This window comes from Neoarius graeffei, chromosome 6 (genome assembly GCF_027579695.1).
Source record: "Neoarius graeffei isolate fNeoGra1 chromosome 6, fNeoGra1.pri, whole genome shotgun sequence".
NCBI lineage: Eukaryota > Metazoa > Chordata > Actinopteri > Siluriformes > Ariidae > Neoarius > Neoarius graeffei.
In genome coordinates, this window is record NC_083574.1 from 59518170 (window position 1) to 59542058 (window position 23889).

Genomic DNA, 23889 nt, shown 5'->3' on the forward strand with positions numbered 1-23889 from the left:
ATTACCTAAAAATACTGAAGGAAAACATGCAGAAGTCTGCTCTCTCTTTGCGCTTAGGTCGTCGTTGGGTCTTCCAGCAAGATAACGACCCAAAGCATACATCTAAAATAGTCCAGCAATACTTCAAGGATACCAAGACCAATGTCATACAGTGGCCTGCACAGAGCCCAGATCTCAATCCAATAGAAAACCTGTGGCAAGTGCTGAAAAAGAACGTCCATGCACGAAAACCATCCAATTTGGGCCAGTTGGAACAGTTTGCAATGGAGGAATGGGCCAAAATTCCTCAGGAGACCTGTGCCAACTTAGTGAAAAACTATTCCAAGAGGTTGTTGTCAGTTGTGGGTCAAAAAGGGTACACAATTGACTACTAATGGTCAGGGGGCTAATAATTTTGAACATCTCACTTTTGCTGTTTTTGGTTGAAACTCAGTGTGATAATAAGATATCGTAATGAAACTTGTTGGACAATGTCTTCATAGTGCATTTATTTCAAGAATAAAAACATTTGTTGTCAATGGTCATTTTCATGGAGAAATCAAGAATTATGTTCAATTCCACAAGGGGGCTAATAATTTTGAGTTCATCTGTAGGTGGCAAAATTTAGTTTTTTTTTTTTTTTTTTCCTGCCATGGAAGTGCACTTGTATACCGAGGAGGAAGCAATTTGCATTACAGCCGTGAATGAGGATTCAAAATGGCGGCTCGGCTCGGTTTTCCCTTTCGGGCGCTCTCGTTTTCTGTTAGAATTTGGTAAAGAAAAAAAAAAGTTATTTACCAGCTTAAGGTCGGTCCGTATGGTGAAATACCGCGACATCGGCCTTGAATATTGACCTCGGCCCAGAGGGCCTCGCTCAGTACTTTCAAGACCTCGGTCACAGCATTACACGATATGGACCTCCCAGCTGGTAAATAACACACACACATTTGAGACTTGTACTAATTCCTGTGATTCATTACGAAAGTAGACTTTGGCAGTTTATTTATAGAACTGAATGCAATGTGATATTTTATGTTTTATTTGATGATTAATGCACTATTTGGAGGCCTTGGGCTGCTTCTTATGGTCACATTTTTACGTCTGTGTGTGTGCGTGTGCGACCTTTGTCTGCTTGAAAAATGATAGGCCTATTTCCAGGCCCAGGTTCTAGGTTTGGTCTCATGTGGTTTCAATAAATAGGTTACATGTTCAATTTTTAAGAAGGAATGCTAATCAAGGTATAATTTTTCCAAGTTGATTCTGAATATAATAATATAACAGCCTGGGAGAGCTGATCTCGGATCAGTATTCACTGTCGGTCATATAGGCCCTGGATTCAGAAGTGTCCCATCACATGGTTTGAAACGGAGAGGAAAAAACCAAACAACAAAAACAAACAGTGTTCACACTCTGGTCCAAAGCAAAATCCAATGCCTCTGTTTGCCCAAGCATGCTATGTTGGTGATGTTGGCCTTGCAGTTAAATTATAGATTTCCACAAAGGCACAACTGTCCATGGTTACAAAAATTGTGTTTGGTCATGGTAGCATGTAATTTGAGAGAGGCAGCTGCCTTTGAATTCTCTGTGGAGGAAAAACCCTGAATCAGTGACTCATTGTTTTCTACTTATGCACTCCTTTTCCAGGTCACGGCAAAAACCACAAAGACGCGGCATCCGTGCGAGCTACCCACCCAATTCCCGCTGCCTGTGGTATCTACTACTTTGAGGTGAAGATCGTCAGCAAAGGGAGGGATGGGTAAGTGCTATACAGTAAGGCTGGAATTACTGCGTGGTCTGTCGGAGGAAACGAAACAGTCGAACTGGGCAGAGCGTTGCGTTCATGCTGTCTTCTAAGTGGTACCTGACAAGCTGTTGCTGTTATTACATCATTTCCCACCTCAGGATGTTCAGCATGCTGAATTTGAGGTTGAGGACCTGTTTTGAGTTCTTTTCACCTGTCGAAGGCAGGAAATTACAAGTTGCAATTTCGCCTTGAACGCGGCATCATTAAACCCGATGGGTTTTAATTACTGGATGGGAATGTTAGGTGAAGCGTTTACTGACTGCGATTTAAAGGAGAACTGGAGTCATTTTTCAACTTGCTTTATTTCCTAATTAACGTGTTATTCAATTACGTTTTCGGTTTCAGCAACCTTATATCGCGACTCATATTAGCAACTAATTGCAGTTCAGTATTTTACTTATCAGCCTAATGTAGTTCGTTTGGTCCACGGCAGGTGTCGCTTATCCGCGCGATCTTCACGAACCTTCGAAATGTGAAGTGTCAGCCAGGTGTCGGTGCCGCCATTTTGAAAACTGTTTTCCAAACTCAATGTTGCACAAAAACGAGTTTAAATGACGATTACTGCCTACTTTTTCAAACTTTCTTGATGAGTCCGAGAACAAAACTCCAACCGCACCATTTGACGGTGGCTGTTTTAGCGCCGTTAACGTTAGTTTGTTCCTGAACATGACGTATGAACAGGTGAATGTGTGTTCTCTTTGTCAGGGAGTGCAAAGTATTCTGTCAGAGGTGGTTGGGAGACGGATGTAAGTGCAGAAGGTGTGTTTATTAATGCAAGTGAAGAGGGTAAACAATCCAGAACGGCAGGCAAAATCGTAAAACGGTGAAGCAGGCAATAGGTCGAGCGAGGCACAAACAGGCTATCGGAGACTCGACAGAATCAAAGACGAGAAACAGGAAATCGGGGATCAGGAAACCAAACAAGGAAATAAGGCTCGGTAATGTGTCAGCAACGCAACTCAATACTTCGCAGAGTATGTGCGTTTTCACAGTTTTTATATAGGTGTGCTGATTGCGCCTTAATCCTGTGCAGGCGCGAGTCGTTTATGGAGCGCGCCCGAGAGTCGATCTGATGCACACGCCAAGGCGTGCAGGTGTGACACTCTTGGACGAAATTAGTACAAAATTAATGTCGGCATAAATATCTTATGCCAAATTATTATGGCATGTTAGAAAAAATAAAGAAAAAATCAGAGTCCTTGTCTTCAATTTTCGAGTCCAAATGCAGTTAATGTACGAGTCCGAGTCATCAGCGCTCAAGTCCAAGTCGAGTCACGAGTCCTTAAAATTAGGGCACGAGTCGGACTCGAGTACGACAAGCCAGGGTGGCGTCTTGATCCAATACTTTTTTGTGATCCTTTCAGAGCTTAGATTTAACAGCATGTACAGTATCAGTCAAACGTTTGGACACGCCGACGCATCCAGAGGTGTCTTCCGTATTTGGACTGTTTTCAACATTGTAGAACAATACTGACGACACCAAAACTATGAAATGGCAGATGGAACATTTCTGGAATTACGTGGTAAATCAAAAAAAGTGTTAAAACGTCTCGTTTTTTAGATTCTTCAAAGTAGCCAGCGTTTCCCTTGATGACGCTTTACACCAGGAGTGGGCAATTATTTTTTCCATGGGGCCACATGAGAAACAGAAAATTTTGTGGAGGGCCGGACCAAAAGGCTGAACTAAATTCTGCATAATATTAATTGTATTTCTTTATATAAAGCAGTAAATAACATTGTTTTTACAAGCTGCTAAGACTGGTAAGAGTATGGAAAAAACGAGGTTGCCTTACAAAAAATGTCATTTATTCAATCAAATTTCCCAAAACAGTGGTTAACAAAATGTGAACGTTTGTACCTTTTTTTTTTTTCAGTCACATTCACCCCAAAACACAATAAAGACATCACAATATTGTCTTTCTACTCCAAATATCAAGCAAGATACATCATATTATAATAATGATGCCCACATTTGTAGTTTAATCACCTCATTTGGTGCTTTTCGCCGGAGATCAGCTCCGGCGCCTGCTGGTGACGTCACACGATGTGATTGGCTGGACCGTTTGAAGGATGACGTATAAGTTTGTGGTCGGTCTGGACAAATTACGGAAGTAGTTATCGCGGGATTAGGTTTCGTGGGATTTCATGTCATTTTCATGTTGCGCACATTGCGTTTTTGTTGAACACAACTTCAAAATAAAAGCAATGCACAGTCAGTCCATGCATGAGGTAAAATTAGAAAATACATTTATTTTGTAATTTCTAATTAACCTTACGCGGGCCGGTCAGAATGAACCAAAGGGCCGGATGCGGCCCGCGGGCCGTAAAATGCCCAGGTCTGCTTTACACGCTATCGGCATTATCTTAAGCAGCTTCATGAGGTCGTCACCTGGAATGCTTTTCAATTAACAGGTGCCTCGTCAAAAGTTAATTAGTGCAATGTCTTGCCTTCTTAATGTGTTTGAGATCCAACAGTAAATAATAATCCAGTAAATAGCCCTATTCTACCACTGTAGTAATCCATATTATGTCAAGAACCGCTCGACTAAGTAAAGAGAAACGACATCCATCATTATTTTAAAACATGAAGTGACTTCTCGTCTCATCTCATTATCTCTAGCCGCTTTATCCTGTTCTACAGGGTCGCAGGCAAACTGGAGCCTATCCCAGCTGACTATGGGCGAAAGGCGGGGTACACCCTGGACAAGTCGCCAGGTCATCACAGGGCTGACACACAGACAACCATTCACACTCACATTCACACCTACGCTCAATTTAGAGTCACCAGTTAACCTAACCTGCATGTCTTTGGACTGTGGGGGAAACCGGAGCACCCGGAGGAAACCCACGCGGACACGGGGAGAACATGCAAACTCCACACAGAAAGGCCCTCGCCGGCCACGGGGCTCGAACCTGGACCTTCTTGCTGTGAGGCGACAGCGCTAACCACTACACCACCGTGCCGCCTCATGAAGTGACTTAATGACTAAAAATAAAGAAAAAGAATTGAAAAAGAAGTGTGGCCAAACTTTTGACTGGTACTATAATAAAGCCAAAGCGGTGCATGAACTTGATTTACTTGTGATGCTGCGAGCAGCCATGTTGATTGTCTCTTGATGAGCTCGGAGTTGAGGAGACCATCCTGAGTTCACGAGTATCAATTCTGATTTGAGCTTTTCGCCGAATGCAGCATGTTGTGAGTGATGTGGCTCTCTGTAGCTTTAGATGTGTTTTTGATTTCTCCGTTCTCGAATACTGAACTTCCCCGTCAGTGTGGTTGGTGTGTGTGGGCTGCGATGTGTTTTGCCTAGTTTTAAAAACGGACACAGAAGGCTGATTTTGGACACGGGTGTGGCATTAATGCTGGTGTACTGTATGGATTTGGCAGATTGAGCAGACTATATCGTTTTGGTCGACGATTCTCTGGTCATCAGTGTTGTAATTTACTGGGAAACTGAAGTATTATCTGACACCCGACCTTAAAAATCTGGGTGGGTTCCCCCAGTTCCTGCTTGCAGTTGACCTCAGCCATTGCTATTTTTCTTTGTCTTAAATGCCAGTTTCAATTTTATTCAATTTACACCTCTCATAATATCAGCAATATTTTATGATCATATAGGCCGAGCCCCATGGCAGTGTAGTGGTTAGTGCTGTCGCCTCACAGCAAGAAGGTTCTGGGTTCAAGCCCAGCGGCCGACGAGGGCCTTTCTGTGTGGAGTTTGCATGTTCTCCCCATGTCCACGTGGGTTTCCTCCGGGCGCTCCGGTTTCCCCCACAGTCCAAAGGCTAATTGGTGACTCTAAATTGACCGTAGGTGTGAATGTGAGTGTGAATGGTTGTCTGTGTTTGTGTTAGCCCTGCAATAACCTGGCGACTTGTTCAGGGTGTACCCTGCCTCTTGCCCATAGTCAGCTGGGATAGGCTCCAGCTTGCCTGCAACCCTGTAGGACAGGATAAGCGGCTACAGATAATGGATGGATGGATGGATGGATGGATGGATGGATAGGCCTAGCCCGGGTAATGCTTTCCTCAAAGGTGTTACACCACCCTGTGACGCAGCACGAGTCGCATTCCTGTGTCTCAAAGGAAACATGATAGCCTTTACCCTCCCAACTTGGTAGCTGTTGTATGACAGGGGAGATGTAATTGGCGGCACGGTGGTGTAGTGGTTAGCACTGTCGCCTCACAGCAAGAAGGTTCTGGGTTCGAGCCCAGTGGCCGACAGGGACCTCTCTGTATGGAGTTTGGATGTTCTCCACGCGGGTGCTCTGGTTTCCCCGACAGTCCAAAGACATGCGGTTAGGTTCATATGGGGCAGCCATGGCCTGAATGTTCCCCTTGTTCAAGGCACCTAACCCCCAACTGTTCCCCGGGTGCTGTAGCGTGGCTGTGTGTTCACTGCTTCAGATGGGTTCAACACAAACTGTCCTTAGGTCTGTGCTTGAGTGTCCGTGTGATAAATCAAGGCTTCTTGTTCTTGGATGGGAATCGGCAGAACGTCCCTCTTTTCTTGCTACAAAATGGCTCTTTTCTACCAAAAAGAGCTCTCTGGTCTTCAGGTTGGTTTATCCTTTTTAGCAACAAATGCAGTCTTGACAAGTCAAGCCCAGGTCTTAAACCAAGAGTGCACATTCAGAACTATTAATGGTTTAAACAATCAATCGAACAGGGCGCGGGCCTGCGCAACAAAAAACACTTGTCAGTTACATGTTGCAATTATTTTTGATCAGTTGAAAAATAGGTGGGTTCAAACAAAAGGTACCATGTTCTATGTTATTTAAAGGAGAACTGAAGGCCTTTTTTATCATCAAAACTCTCATTTTATTAAATATAGGAATGCATTTCTGATAGCTATTTTGTCGCTGCTATAGCAAGTTATGAGTGTTTGAAATATGCTATGTAATATATCAGTCCATATGTCAAAGCAATGGCCGTCAACGAGATTCGTCGAGACCTGTGCGAGACATCGTAGGACGGAAGTAAAACGTGCAGCGGAAATTAAAGCGACCAACATCTGCCAACGTTGTCAAAAGACGCGCGCGCCCTCTTTCGAATGCTGACAATCAAGCCGGAAGGAAGTTTTGTTTGTTTTGATAGCAATCAGGAACGTTTGAAGAAAGTAGGCAGTAATCATCATTTAAACTCACTTTTTGTGCAATATTTCGTTTGGGAAACAGTTTTCAAAATGGCAGCACCAACACCTGGCTGGTATTTCGAAGTCTCGCGAAGATCGCGCGGATAAGCGACGCCTGCCGTGGACCAAACGAATTAAATTCAACACGGCTAAAAACTGAATAGGCCGAGAAGTCTAATATTTAACTGCAGTTAGTTGCCAATACGAGTCGCGATATAAGGTTACTAAAACCGAAAACGCAATTGAATAACACGTTAATTAGGAAATAATGCAAGTTTAAAAACGACTTCAGTTTGCCTTGAACACATCGAAATGAAAGCTGAAATTCTGATCCATCGTCTCGTATTCATCTTTTGATGAAACTCAAACTTGAATGTCTTCAGTGTTGTAGCCAAAACAAGAGATTTAGCCTTGCTGTTCCAATACTTGTGGAGAGAACTGCGTATCATCCATTGTAGGCATGTCTCCTTGTACCATGATATTTTATGATGGTCATATGTGGTTGTGGATTGAATAAGAGAAGTTTCAGGGCTGTTCTTAGTCTGATGCTGCAGTGTGTTTTGGTGACATTGTAAGTTCCACAGAGATCCTGTTTTCAACCTTTGTTCTCTTTTCTCACTGTTGTTTACAGGTACATGGGCATTGGACTGTCCGCCCAGGGGGTCAACATGAACAGACTGCCGGGTGAGTTAGTGGGGGAGGTGTGTGTGTGTGTGTGTGAGTGAGTGAGTGAGTGAGTGACCGTGCTTCTCAGAGAGTCGTTTGTGCAAACATGACTCCTGATATGTGGTGGACAGGTGGACTGAAGCTCGGTCTTGTAGTTTGGTTAACTCTGGTTCTTCTGGGTTCCATAGTCCTCAGGTAGGATTGCGTGGTGGCAAAACAAAATTCAAATCAAGTACTTTTGAGCATTGTGTCTCATATCAGTGCTGTAGTCGAGTCACGAAACCTCGAGTCCCCAGTGTTCAAGTCCAAGTCATTCAAGAAAATTTCGAGTCGAGTCCAAGAACAAGACTCCAGCCGCACCATTTGATGGTGGCTGTTGCTGCCTTTATGTGAAAGCGTCTCTGCTGCTGTGTAAGGCTAACGTTACTGCTCAACTGCCCCATTTTAGTTAAAGGTCCCATGGCATGAAATTTTCACTTTTCTGAGGTTTTTTAACGTTAAAATGAGTTCCTCTGACCTTCTTAAGTCACCCCAGTGGCTAGAAATGTCATAATGTGTAAACCAAACTATGCCCACCCTTTGTCAACATTTGAGAATGGTGCGTCAAAATGGCGCGTTGATAGGCTCTTCCCTTTACTACGTCAGCAAGGGAGATGATCCCCACGCCCCCCCTCTGGATTCCCACCCACTGTATGGATTGCCCGCCCAGCTCAAAAGTTGCCACCATAGATACGTCACTTCAATTTTGTAGTGAGGAGACCATAGAGGACACAACAACATGGCACCACCTAAGCGAGCGAAACATGGAAATTGCGCTGTACATGGATGTGACAACACAGAAAGGAGTCTGTTTTTACTGCCAACGGGAGAGCCCCTGAAGACGCAGTGGCTTAATTTTATTTACTTCAATAATACGCCGTCGAGTCTACCTAAGACGGTGTATGTTTGTCGGAAGCATTTTCCTGATGAATGTTTCCACAACTTGGGACAGTACAGGGCAGGTTTTGCACATCAACTGTCACTGAAGCCTGGGTCCGTACCAAGCATCCCTGCCGCATCAGCCACAAACAGCGAACAAGTAAGTGTATAACTGTTAAGTCGTTTTGCCGTGTTTTAAAATCGGTGCGTTAGCCTAGCAATGGCTGCATTAGCTGTGCAGCTAACCGCTTCCTGCAGTTAGCCAGGCACTCTGCGCTACAAAACCACAAAGCATGCAGCATGCTCTGTTAAACTGAGTTTAGTCTGGAAATTGACTGTAACTTATGAGCTTATGTTTGACTATTGCTCCGCAATGCATGTCTTCTGTTGGATAAGCGATATGTTGCTGTAGTTGCTGCTTCTATCCTCTTTGGTTATGGAGTGCGTGTTCAAGCCTAGGGTATTATACGTTCGTAAACTACCACTCCGAACACTCTCACTCATGCCCGCAGCTTGGTCAAGCCCCTCCCCCTCCCCCCATGGCCCGCCCCCACCCTCTACCCTTCCCCGCCTCCATGCTTCTCATTAGCAAAACAACGCACTGGGAAAAGCGCTGAAATGGGGCTTTCTCCCAGGAGGCTATATCTACGTGCCGAGGGTTCATTTCGAGAAAGGCTGCGGATATAACATCCGGAAACCTCCACGAGCCCGTTTAAAGCATTAACAAACCACCATGCCATGGGTCCTTTAACAGGCTACAGATAACAAGCTTGTTCAAGCCCCGCCCACTATCAACAGGACAAATAACACGAGAGAGGGTTAACACAAGCTAGTTCATCGCTCAGCAAGCAAGCCCGGCCCACTACCAACAGAGCAATGAACACAGCGTGTCACTTCCTTCTCTGGGTGGAGTCTCGCCAAATGACGATTGAAGTTCGAGGTCGTCCCCGTCATCTCCTTGATAGTTCTTCTACGTATGGAACACACAGCAGTGCATTTTTTCCCACTGCACGAGAAGTCTGTATAAGCAAAGCGGACAATCCTAGGGGCTTCTCTCCAGGCATTTTAGCGCCATTAACATTAGTTTGTTCCTGAACATGACGTATGAACAGGTGAATTTGCATTCTTTTGCATAAAATTAGTATAAAAATTAATGTAGGTATAAATATCTTATGACAAATTATTATGGCAGGTTACCAAAAATAAAGAAAAAATCCGAGTCCTCGTCTCCAGTTTACGAGTCCGAGTGCAGTTAACACGCAAGTCCGAGTCATCAGTGCGCAAGTCCGAGTCATCAGTGCTCAAGTCCAAGTCAAGTCACGAATCAGACTCGAGTACTACAAGCCTGTCTCATATTAACCAAATAAATGATTTGTTTGGTCCTTGTTTTATTGAATATTGATGACCACTTTGTTTTATCAAATTCTACTCTTTACATAGAAAGCAGTGCATCTACACTACCGTTCAAAAGTTTGGGGTCACTTTGAAATGTCCTTATTTTTGAAAGAAAAGCACTGTTCTTTTCAATGAAGATCACTTTAAACTAATCAGAAATCCACTCTATACATTGCTAATGTGCTAAATGACTATTCTAGCTGCAAATGTCTGGTTTTTGGTGCAATATCTCCATAGGTGTATAGAGGCCCATTTCCAGCAACTCTCACTCCAGTGTTCTAATGGTACAATGTGTTTGCTCATTGCCTCAGAAGGCTAATGGATGATTAGAAAACCCTTGTACAATCATGTTAGCACAGCTGAAAACAGTTGAGCTCTTTAGAGAAGCTATAAAACTGACCTTCCTTTGAGCAGATTGAGGCTACATCCACACGGCAACGAGATGTTATTTAAAAAAATATCGCATCCACATGGGCAACGATCAGTAAAATATCAGGTCCATATGGCAACGCAACGCTTGCTGAAAATGATGCAATACACATGCCACACCTCTAGGGGCGCTGTAAGACGGTCCCTTCGGAGACACCAGAACAATAGAAGAAGTAAGGACGCATGCGCATAAACTATTATGTGCGAGACTTCATATTAGCCACAAAGTCAGAAAAATCTGTTCGTAAAATTACATTATAATGACCAAATACAATGAAAAGTATTTTTCCAGTCTCACCTGTGAAAGGTAATCCCATGTTATCTCGTTTGGACGGTAAACCTGTTGGTACAGTTAAACGCAGCACATGAATGAGGCATCTTTATTCTCCGCTTTGACCTATCCAATATGGCGGCGAGGATGACGTATGATTCTCCGCGGAAGGCGGCGTCTTTAATGGTCCCGAATAAATTGAATGCTACACGTTGATGGATTAATTTGTTCTTCTACGCCCTTTTTGAGGAATGTATTGTAGGACTTAAACCAACATCTGAAGAAGTGAGATCGCTCCTTTTTTTTCCCCTGTTTTTGCTGGCGGGATTGACTCTGCCCTAAGGGCTATTCTCTCTCTCTCTCTCTCTCTCTCTCTCTCTCTCTCTCTCACTTTGCACCATTACACAATAAATATTCACAGTGAAAATATTTTGTAAGCGCGTTTCATGAACCAAGTTATTGGATTTGTTGACAACTCGCATCAAGTTCGTTACACTTCTACCCGGCGTGAAGCACTCACAGTCATGTGGTTGTGACGTCATCGTAAACAAATCCGTTCTACTCATCCAGACGACTTCGCAACGGCAATGTTGCCAGATCTTTCCACTCTGGAACCCGTTCTCAAAAGATTGCGTTTTGGGGCACCCAAAACGCCGGTGCTGTGTGGACGCCAGGCCGAAACGATAAACAATTGTATCGGATTCACCTGAATCCGTTGCCGTGTGGACAGGGCCTGAGTTTCTGGAGCATCACATTTTTGTGGTCGATTAAATGCTCAAAATTGCCAGAAAAATGTCTTGACTATATTTTCTATTCCTTTTACAACTTATGGTGGTAAATAAAAGTGTGACTTTTCATGGAAAACACAAAATTGTCTGGGTGACCCCAAACTTTTGAACGGTAGTGTTACATAGCATGAATGTTGTCTTAATATAGAGGTACACAGTGGTATGAAGTTTTATCTTCGAGTGGTGGATGCATACTTCATGAGTGAGCAAAGCAAAAGAGTGAAAATATTTTCAGCACGAGAAGATAAACTTCATATCTTCGCTCCACTGTGTAATGTTCTTTATATTATATAGATGGTTCACTATAGCGGGAAAACACTGGCAGTGACATCATCGGAGTGAAATATCGAGAATAATTATACATACGGGCCACTTTTTCGATGGAATAAAAACGCATTCTGTTCCCTTCTCGCGGGTTTCATTCATTTGGTTCGATAGCATGCAATATCGTTATCATATCACTTATCCTATGTGTATTACACCACTTTACCCACTGGAGAATGAGCGTACAGTATTGCACGTTGTCAAAACAACACAATGTCACATGTCGGAGCTCATGCGAAGATCCAGTGACACAACTTTTCTGCTGCACATGCGCACAAACATTTCTTTGTCCGCCAGGAAAGGGGGACGACAAGGCTAATCCAGTGCTACTGCTAAAATTAAGCACTAAATAAATAAACCGAAGATGCTCTGAGCACCCGAAAGGCGACCAAAACTTCATTATATATTCTTCACACATATTTACAAGTCAAGTCGACTTTATTGTCAAATATGCTATATATGCTCGACATAGGGCGGCACGGTGGTGTAGTGGTTAGCGCTATCGCCTCACAGCAAGAAGGTCCAGGTTCGAGCCCCGTGCCCGGCGAGGGCCTTTCTGTGCGGAGTTTGCATGTTCTCCCCGTGTCCGTGTGGGTTTCCTCCGGGTGCTCCGGTTTCCCCCACAGTCCAAAGACATGCAGGTTAGGTTAACTGGTGACTCTAAATTGACCGTAGGTGTGAATGTGAGTGTGAATGGTTGTCTGTGTCTATGTGTCAGCCCTGTGATGACCTGGCGACTTGTCCAGGGTGTACCCCGCCTTTCGCCCGTAGTCAGCTGGGATAGGCTCCAGCTTGCCTGCGACCCTGTAGAACAGGATAAAGCGGCTACAGATAATGAGATGAGATGAGATGCTCGACATACAGCACAGATGAAATTTCAGTCCTCTCTGACCCACAGTGCAAACAGGCAATGCAATAAATAAAAATAGAATAATTGAAAAAAACAAACAACAATATAAACAGTATAAACACTCTAGATAAGAACAAGACATAGACTAAACACTCAGACAATATAAACAGTGTAAACACTAGATAAGAACTACACACAGACTAAACACTCAGACAATATAAACAGTATGAACACTCTAGATATGAACTAGACGTAGACTAAACACTCATTCATATATATATATATATATATATATATATATATATATATATATATATATATATATATATACACACACACGAGAAAAACATATCAATGGACATTGAAAAACTGGAAAAGAGACACATCGGAGATGTAAAACTTCCATGCTAGCGAGTGACAGTGACCATTTGTCAACAAACATGGCTGCCAGGTTTGCTTCGTTAAAAGAGGAAGATTTTGAGAGAATTTTGGCTGCCAGGTCGCTCTGTTGTGTTTAGCTGTCGGTGCTGATTTTAAAAGTAACTAAGTAAATTGCACAGGGAGAATAATAATAATCAGCTTGACTGCACTAGCATTGGCCTTCGCTAACACTACATCAGCTAGAAGGTAACTGGACTGCCGCGCTAACAGCACCGAATCGCAGGTAAGCTAGCGTCGGCCTTCGAGAATGCTGATATGAAGAGTGTGTATGTATAATAAAAATAATATTGGCTGGCTTTTTTCATGGTATCTCAGATATATTCCATTCTGCTAGCATGATATTGAACTTGTCTTCGACTCGTTCAGTATCATGCTAGCTGAATGGAACATATCTGATAGACCACTCAAAGCCAGCCAATGTTATTTTAATACGTCATTCAGATCCACGATGTATTTTTGTATTAAAAAATGCGAGTTTTTCAGCACAAGATGATCAACTTCATATATTCAAGTCAATATGTGATGTTCTTTTTATTATACAGACACGTTCACAAACCAAAAGGTCCCAAATTTCTCAAAACAATTCATCGATTTCCTCACAAGTGACCACATAGAGACTCGTGTCACAGTTTTACTTCTCAGTGTCCTGGACTAAAAATACAAGTGGCGTATTTCCCAGTAAATCACTCGTGTCTGTGTAATATATCGCTGTTATAACCATTTTGTGGGGTTGTAAAAGAAGTGAGCCATCTAAAAGGAACTGTATGCTCTGAGTGTAAAGTAAACCAAAAACATCTCTGCAAATCCATGATCGTCATAGTAAAGTGACTTCCATTGAAACGTGCCTTGTTTACCTTCTGGTTAGCCCACTTTGAGTTCTGTCGTTTAATTTGGTTGTGGTTTGGCATGACTCTCATCCCCCACCCTTTCCCTACCGTTTCTCCATCGGCTTTGTCCGTCTCTCAGCGTCCCTTCTCAATGTGAGAAGTGTTGTAGACATGCCTGAACATGTGCTGCAGGAGAATGACGCTGGACCTCTCCTTCACCACTCTTCCATCCAAAACCCATTGTAACGCAGCTCTGAGAACGTATGAAAGCTCATTTCTAAACAAGGCCTCGGTAGACGGTCATGTGTGCCAGGACAGAACATTCCTCAGCTATTCGTTCCTCAGTGGATTTCGGGGACAGTCAGGCACAAACACGAGTTTTCTGACGATATTGGTGCGAAAAATGACATTTCTAATGTTAGATATTCATGAGCCAGTCTTGTGGAGTGCTTGTACTGTTGTGGTGGTGTATCTGAGGTTTATTAGTTTTTTTGGGGGATTAGCTTAAAGGTTCCGACTGCAAAGTTGAATCCTGGGCAAAATGTTCCAGTTCTATTGCTGTTGGAGTTTCGAGATGTTTCTCTGCTGCGCACACTGTGTATCCGACATGGAAATGTTTTGCCGAGATAAAATGCATCCCGTATTTTACGATGATTTACGGACATTGTTGAAGCAAGTGAGCAACAATATCACGTGACCACTGTGGGACGTTTGACCTACTTTTAACCAAAACAAGTCGGCGTGGGCAAACATGGCGGACTCCGCTCTCCCGCCAGCTAAAAGCCAGTGGAGAAAAAAAGGAAAGCCTGCCTAGTGGGTGCAACTGCAAGATAGAGCAAGGTTAGAAGGCATGTCATGTTTCTGGACAGATAACTGAATAATTCTAGCTAGCGCTTAGCTATCTTGGCCTGTGACTGCATGGGCTCGACTATATGGGAGCGAGTATGGAGTTCTACACCTGTTTTGATTTTACCGAGAAAGAAACGATAACACACAAGCAGTAATGGAGAAAAGATATATTCCTCATTTGTTTCGCAGATCTATTTGTGAACGTCAACCACAAATTACATCCCCGCGACTCAAAACTCTCCAAGGTCGATGCACAGTCACGATGTTTTCCACACGTCGCCATCTTGGTGTGACGGAGTTCCATAGTTATGGCAATTAGTTTAAGCTCCTCGCGTTCAGCTGTTTCCGTCGGGCCATACTGTTTACCTCAAGAGGAAGGATATTCGGTCCCAAAATGGAGAAAAGCAACCTTCAGGACATCAATATGATCACATCTCATCCACATGATATTGTTCTGACGAGACATGGGGAAAATGCCACGCACAATAAAATTTTTTTTTTTAAATTTCAGATGCACTCAGCCCCTTTTAATTGGTTTGAGTGTAATTAAACAATTCGGTGGATTTGTACGTTTGTTGTTTCTCCATCCGATTAGAGCAGATATTTCGTCTTGTTAACATCAATATTCATAAATTGTTTAACTGTAAAAAGTGCCGTTTCAACGAGCCATCTGGTCCTTGTACAACCAAATTAAGAGCTGTGTCCGAATTTTCGGCACAAAGTCAGACACGTTTCCGGTGGGCGTTGGACTCCGCCAAGGCTGCCCCTTGTCGCCGATCCTGTTTATGATATTCATGGATGGGATCTCAAGGTACAGCCAGGGTGAGGAGGGTGTCTGGTTTGGGAACCTCAGAATTGCATCTCTGCTTTTTGCAGATGACGTGGTTCTGTTGGCTTTTTCAGAGCGTGACCTACACTGGAATGGTTTGCAGCCGAGAATGAAGCGGCTGGGATGAGAGTCGGCACCTCCAAGTCTGAGGCCATGGTTCTCTGCCAGAAAACGGTGGAATACTCCCTCCGGGTTGGGCGTGAGTTGCTGCCCCAAGTGAAGGAATTTGAGTATCTTGGGGTCTTGTTCATGAGTGATGGTAAAATGGAGCGTGAGATGGACAGGCGGATTGGGGCAGCCTCAGCAGTAATGCGGCCGTTGTACCGGTCTGTCATGGTGAAGAGGTTGCTGAGCCAGAAGGCGAACCCAGAATCGAAAGGGAAAGCTTTCGATTTACTAGTCAATCCATGTTCCAACCTTCACCTATGGTCATGAGCTTTGGGTAGTGACCGAAAGGATGAGGTCACAGATACAAGCAGCTGAAATGGGCTTCCTTTGGAGGGTGGCTGGGCTCACCCTCGGAGATCGGGTGAGGAGCTCAGACAGCCGGAGGGATCTCGGAGTCGAGCCGCTGCTCCTTCAAGTCTAAAGGAGTCAGCTGAGGTGGTTCAGGCATCTGATTAAGATGTCTCCTGGGCACCTTCCTTTGGAGGTTTCCCGGACACGTCCAGCTGGGAGGAGACCTCTTGTTCTGGGTCTACCCCACTGGAGAGTTTATATATCTCATCTGGCCTGGGAGCGTCTTGGGATCCCCCAGGAGGAACTGGAAAGTGTTGCTGGGGAGAGGGACGCTTGGAATACCCTGCTTAGCCTGCTGCCACTGTGCCCCTACTTTTGGATAAGCAGAAGATGATGGATGGATATAAAAAGTGCCTTGAACCAAAGGTTGCTGGAAATCTTGAAATGGAGAATACTCGCATACTTCAGTTATTTTGAATCATTCTGCTTTGTCGTCAATTTGTTTTTTCATCAGCCATGTTGTCACTTTGCTAATCACACCAAAGGAGTTACATAAAATGAAAAATCTGTAATCTCAGTTCAATAATTTCCAGAAATTGACGATTGCCCTCAACAAGCCACATCAGAGGATCTGCTACAGAAGCTGCAGTGGTTCATGTTTAGTAAACTGGAATCATTGAACACTGGTCAGTTATCTTGAATAATGCATTAATCGATTAAGCAACAGTATTTTTCAAGTGCTTTGCTCGAGCCTCTAAAATACTTGGCTGGCTTCATCATTTGACAGTCTCTGCTCTGAAGGTTGTGTAGGCATAACTGAGCATCTCTCATCATTTTTCCATGAATTATGTGTCGAATAGGATCTTGAAGTGTTGGGAAAATATTGATGCTGCACTGGGTGAAATATGGCTTTGAACTGTGTATATTGTTAATAATGAAATGCAGTGCACTTGACTTATATAGTCATTTATGGAGGATGATGTCATTAAAGCGCTGAGAGAGAACTTTGTATTTCATAGGCTTGATTTGATATTCATGAGATGCCGAACTGCTCAACCCTTGAAGTAAAATCCACTTCACCATCCACCATAGGGAAAGTTTTTTTTTTTTTGTCTTGTTAGCATTATTAATATTCATAAATTGGATAACTATAAAAAGACTTTGGGTTTCTTCTTCCTGTATTGATAATTTCTGGACAAAATGAAATGATGTAAATACTTGCTTATTTTGAGATGTTAAATAAACCTTACTGACTCCTTTGTCTCAGGATTAGGGTTGGGGACTGAAAACTGGTGCCAACATGGTTCCTATCAGTGTTAGAGTCGAGTCACTAAACGTCGAGTCAGAGTCCAGTCTCAAGTCTGAGTCACGAAAGAAAATTTCGAGTCGAGTCCACTACTGATCCAAGTCAAGTCCGACACAAGCCCCGCTATCAACAGGGCAAATAACACGAGAGAGGGTTAACACTTGCTAGTTCATCAGTTAGCAAGCAAGCCCCGCTATCAACAGATCAACGAACACAGCGTGTCGCTTCCTTCTCTGGGTGGAGTCTTGCCAAATGACGATTGAAGTTCGAGGTTGTCCCCGTCGTTTCCTCGATAGATCTTCTACATATGGAACACGTAGCGGAGCATTTTTTCCCCCTACTCCACGAGAAGTCTGTCTAAGCCAAGTGGACAATCCTAGGGGTGTTCTCTCCAGGCATTTTAGCGCCATTAATGTTGGTTTGTTCCTGAACATGACGTACGGACAGGTGAATGTGCGTTCTCTTGCACGAAATTAATATAAAAATGAATGTAGATATAAATATCTTAGGCCAAATTATTATGGCATGTTACAAAAATAAAGAAAAGATCCGAGTCCTCGTCTCCAATTTACGAGTCCCAATGCAGTTAATGCACAAGTCCAAGTCAAGTCATGAGTCCTTAAAATTAGGGCACGAGTTGGACTCGAGTACTCCAAACCTGGTTCCTATATTACAGGCATTTAGCAGACGCTCTTATCCAGAGTGATTTGTACAACATACGCAAAGCAGCCTGGAGAGCAGTTGGGGGTCAAGTGCCTTATTCAAGGGCACTTCAGCTATTCCCGCTGGTCCAAGGAATTGAACCGGTGACCTTTTGGTCCCAAAGCTGCTTCTCTAACCATTAGGCCTGATACCTGTATGATACAAGTATTGGTTCAGGCAAAGTTTAGGCATTGGGATTATTTCAAAAGTATTGTTTTAGCACCAACCCGACTCATGACCACTTGGCCATGCTCTTAGAACATGAAAGCACACTGAGGCTTTTTTTCTTCATGATGAACTTTTTATCATGTGCCTATCGTGATCTAGAAAGGTTTTTAAAAATGTTTGAAAAGGGTGGAGGAATGTGAGACAGTACAAGAGGTTTTTGGAGCAAAGGCTTTCCTGTATTTCCATGCCCAGTTGTGGCCAGTCACATGACAGGTCTGGGGATCACTTGCCTCTTGGTTTCTCCATGACACCTGGAACGATCTGGAGGGCTTCTCCTAATTCTCCATGGATTGACTGAGTGAATGAGAGGGGGTGTTCATGCGGGACTCTCTCCCTGTGCTGCTCTTTGTTTCAGAGTTGATGTGGAATATGATGGAAGTGTAAACATGTTCGCGCAGGGTGAGCTTTTTGTCTGCAGTAGTTTGGTGTTGGCCCGAAGTAAAATTCTAGTATAGCGAACGGTTTCAATGCCCACTTGTGTTTGTAGAGGTTATCTCCAAATAGGTTTGGAATTCATTTCTTTGTTTGGCATCACGGGTTACTCCTGATCATTCCTCCAGCTCCTAATGTTAATGCGTACACAGACAGCACCAGGACATAGTTCATACATGTCACACTTGGTGTGGGTGTGGGTGTATAATATGCACACGCTTGAGTGTATATACTTATGTACAGTGAGAGTAAAAAGTATTTGATCCCTTGCTGATTTTGTTGGTTTGCCCACTAATAAAGACATGATCATTCTATACTTTTAGTGGTAAATGTATTCTAACATGGAGAGACAGAATATCAAAACGAAAATCCAGAAAATAACTTTAAAGAATATATATATTAATTGATTTGTATTTCATTGAGGGAAATAAGTATTTGATCCCCTAGTATGCATTAGGAGTTCTGGCTTTCACAGACCAGTTAGACACTCCCAATCAACTTATTACCTGAATTGAAGACACCTAACTAATCACCTGTATGAAAGACACCTGTTCACAGAATCGAACAATCGGACAAATTCCAAACTCTCCAACATGGGTAAGACCAAAGAACTCTCTCAGGACCTCAGAGACAGGATTGTTGACCTGCACAAATCTGGAATGGGCTACAAAAACATTAGCAAGATGCTGGGTATTAAAGTAACAACCATTGGTGCAACTGTGAGAAAATTTAAGAAGTATAACATGACCATCAGTAGACCTCGGTCTGGTGCTCCACAGAAGATTTCACCTCGTGGGGTGGCAATGATCATGAGAACTGTGAGAAATCAGCCTGCAACCACACAGCGGGAGTTAGTGAATGACCTCAAGGCAGCCGGGACCACAGTCACCAGGAAAACAATTGGCAACACTTTGCGCCGCAATGGATTAAAATCCTGCAGTGCCCGAAAGGTACCCCTGCTTAAGAAGGCACATGTGGAGGCCTGCCTAAAGTATGCCAATGATCACCTCAAAGATGTACAAAGTGATTGGGAGAAGGTTCTGTGGTCAGACGAGACCAAAATTGAACTATTTGGCCGAAACTCTACTCGTCATGTGTGGAGGAAGAAAAATGCTGCCTATGACCCCAGGAACACTGTGCCCACCGTCAAGCATGGAGGTGGAAGCGTTATGTTTTGGGGGTGTTTCTCTGCCAAGGGCACAGGGCTACTTCACCGCATCAGTGGGAAGATGGATGGAGCCATGTACCGTGCAGTCCTGAGGGACAACCTCCTCCCCTCTGCCAGGAAGTTGAAAATGGGCCGTGGTTGGGTCTTCCAACATGACAATGACCTGAAGCATACAGCAAAGGCAACAAAGGAGTGGCTCAAGAAGAACCACATTAAGGTCATGGAGTGGCCCAGCCAGTCTCCGGACCTCAATCCAATCGAAAATCTATGGAGGGAGCTGAAGGTCAATGTTGCCAAGTGACAGCCCACCAACCTTAATGATTTAGAGAGGATCTGCAAAGAAGAGTGGGCCAAAATTCCCCCTGGTACGTGTGCTAACCTTGTGGTTAACTACAACAAACGTCTGTCCGCTGTGCTTGCAAACAAAGGCTTTGCCACCAAGTATTAAGTGCTTTTGGCGAGAGGGATCAAATACTTGTTTCCCTCAATGAAATACAAATCAATTAAAAAATATTCTTTAAAGTTATTTTCTGGATTTTCGTTTTGATATTCTGTCTCTCCATGTTAGAATACATCTACCATTAAAAGTATAGAATGATCATGTCTTTATTAGTGGGCAAACCAACAAAATCAGCAAGGGATCAAATACTTTTTACTCTCACTGTACATACTTAGAAAGAAAGATAGAGCCATACATGCAGTTGGGGTCAGAAGTTTACATACACAGATATGAACGTCATGGCAATATTGGGCTTTTAGTGATTTTTTTTTTTTAATTATTATTATTTTGAACTGCTCATTTCTGTGGCAGGATGACTGTATAACATGTATATACTTTTTTTTCAAAAAAAAAAAAAACAGGAATTTGGTGCATGTTTTAATTTAATTTATTTTGTGTTTTCTGAATTCAAATCATCCATACAAGATCAAAAATATACATACACCCACTGAGCTTATTCATTCAGCTGCGCTGAAAGTTCTCAGACCTTTTAACTTCCAGTCAATGATCATGGTTGACGAGAGCTGGTAGCTTCTCTATGCCAATATTAAAAAGTGTTCGTTTGATAGGATTCATTGGATTGATTGACCACACAGTACAGGGCTCTACATTAACTTTTGAAACCACTTGTCCTGTCGGGCAAGTTGAAAGGAAATTTACTTGTCCGAATGTGAAGTTGACTTGTCCGAAGAAATATTTGAGAGAAGAAAACACAAACTATTTGTAACCCAACAATCTTTATGGCATTTGTTTCCGAATTCACAACATATGCATAATATCTATGAATCAAAAGTAATCAATACTTGATATACTGAGGCAAAAGTTAAAAAATATAGTAAAACAGACTGATTGATACCATAATTCACCAATTATTCTGCCGAAGTTCAGAAGCAATATATTCCAATAGAGTAGAAATTATCAACATAAAGTTTTAAGAACAAAAATAACTATGAGATCCAGAAACACTAACCATTATATATACAGTACACAGATCAGTACTCTGTAGTTCAGTAACAAATATCACAAAAAGGAACATAATCATAAAATTTATGACTTGAGATATCACTAGTTTGGACAAGAGAAACAAATAATAATGCTACAAATAAAAGCAACTGATAACAAAATTGACTGATTAATACTGTAAATCACTGATTATTATACACTGAAATCTAGTTATCAAATGACAAGATAATATATCTTATGAAAACCTCCACAGCTCTATTGGCTCACAGATGAACGGATACAAATAAAGTTTCTATTCATCTTCATCTATCAACCCTTGAGTTCTGCTCCATCAATTGGACTCTGTCAATCATACATTTATTTATGAGAAATTGAAAACCAGAAAATTAAAATTATATATATATATATATATATATATATATATATATATATATATATATATATTTTTTTTTTTCATTTTTAAATTATTAATTTTGAATATATATCCTCCACTGATTAACTGTTGTCTAATTATTCAGTGTGGCTCCTGTATGGTATTTAATGGTAAAAAAAAAAAAGATAATTTCAAATAATCCATAATTGTATCTAAATTATAGAGCCCTATGTTTCAAATCCCTAAACTCCCATTACTAATTAGTTAATACAGCCGGTAACCTAATTAGCAGCCATTTGATAGCTTGGTATTTCATAGATAACTTTCACCACTCCTACCGCACTCCCTGTCAATCCGCACGCATGCAGGCGCACATTCCCTGCCAGCACACGCTCGGCTATATAATGAACACCATCAATAACAATTCAAAGATTTGGAAATTACCACACACTCAACGTAAATATACAGTTGAATAATGATCCCACCAACAGAAATGTCAACAAATCCACGTGTATGACACGATTAAAACCAATCATAAACGACCTTTTACTTTTCAGCTCAAATACACGAAGCGGTATTGGCCGGTTTCGCAAGTGGAATATTGCGCATGCGCACATCGCTCTTTCCGAATAGAAACATCCGGCGATTCATCAAAACAATATGTCGAGTGAGATGCTTTGGGAAATCATGTGAATAAACTGATGTATTTGATATGTAACCCGAATATCGGCGTATTTTGGCACTTGTCCGATCGGACAAGTAACTGAGACAATGAACTTGTCCCGGACAACCGTTAATGTCGAGCCCTGCAGTACAATGGAAAAGTCCAAGGAGCTCAGTGCAGATCTGAGAAAGAGGATCATAGATTTGCACAACTCCGGAATCCTGCCTCTTGGAGCGATTTTCGAAACGACTGCAGATTCCATGCTCGTCAGTTCAAACAATCGTACGTAAATACAAGTTATTGGGAGGTGTAGCCACTTTGCCGGGCCACTTTGTTGGAAGCGGACCCAAATGGTCACCATCTGCTGAGAGGAAATTGGTTCAGATGGTCAGGAACCACCAAAGCACAGGTCTGCCATGAACCGGAAGCTGCTGGAACACCGTCTACAGTCAAGTGAGTTTTACTAAAGTTTGCAGCTGACCACAAGGGCAAAGAAAAAGCCTTCTGGAGTAAAGTTTTATGTTCAAATGAGGAGAAAGATTGAGTTGTATGGCCACAGTGACTAGAGGTATCGAGGAGGTCTGTGCCAGGAAAAACACAAATTTATTTGAATTATACCACTTCTTCAAAGAAGAGTTGTCAAATTTCCAGCCAGATTTCTGCTCGAAGCTTGTTGATGCCTCTGGTCAAGGTGAAACTTGCTACCAAATATTGGATGTGATCGACGTATAATTTCATCCCTGTGTTGGTTTCAGAAAACCCAAAATAAATGAACTTGTGCTCTTTTTTTTTTCTGTGAAAGATGTATGTTGCACAGTCATTGTTACAGAAGAAGAAATCACTGAAAGCCCAATATTGCCATGATGTTCATGTCCATAATGACATTCATGTCGGTGTACCGCAGCTGTACTTATCTTGTCTGATATGTACTATTTGTACACTCTTGCATGTGTCGTCTTGCACCCCTCCACTTGTAGTTTATACCCATTTTATATTGTCTGTACCGTGTATTTATAGTTTTGTTATTCAGTCTTCGGAGTTGCCACATCTCCTTTTCCTGCACCTTTGTACCAGGTATGAATGCACACGTGACAGGCTTCAACATTAACTTTTGACACCTTTTGCTTTGCAGGGCAAATGGCCTCAAAAGTTTGCATATGGTATGAGTACGTAATACGTCTTTTTACATAGAGTTTAGGACACAAAACACCTTTGTTTTGCCAATGACAATGTCTAGCAATATTGCAAAGATGAATTATAAAACTAAACTTTATAAAACAGTCTGTACTACAGTACTGTCTTGATGGGCCAATGATAAATGGGGTAAGAGAGATTTATCTATGGGATAATTCACTATGTAAATGATGTATATTTACTGTAGAGGGTGTGGTTTACTATTTGAGACACAAAAGCATGTCTTTCCATTCATTGAATGTACTTAGCACTAGCTTTTTATCCCCTGCCCAAACCAAGCTTGGTGATGTAGATGTGCCTTTTCATACTAAGAAATTAGAGAAATTTTAGTTTTTCATGTCTCCATGGAAACAATTTCTTTGCTTTCTTTGCTTTCAGTATCTGGTGCAACCCACTT

General features: G+C 42.4%; 1 protein-coding gene across 1 annotated transcript in view; it reads left to right on the forward strand.

Annotated features, from left to right (window-relative positions):
- The window catches only part of ranbp10 (RAN binding protein 10), a 182626-nt gene that overhangs the window by 58411 nt on the left and 100326 nt on the right, over positions 1-23889 (forward strand). Inside the window, exons 2-3 of the mRNA XM_060923938.1 lie at positions 1624-1735; positions 7549-7601. Of these exons, the coding sequence (XP_060779921.1) occupies positions 1624-1735; positions 7549-7601 (165 nt within the window). The remainder of the gene's footprint in view (positions 1-1623; positions 1736-7548; positions 7602-23889) is intronic.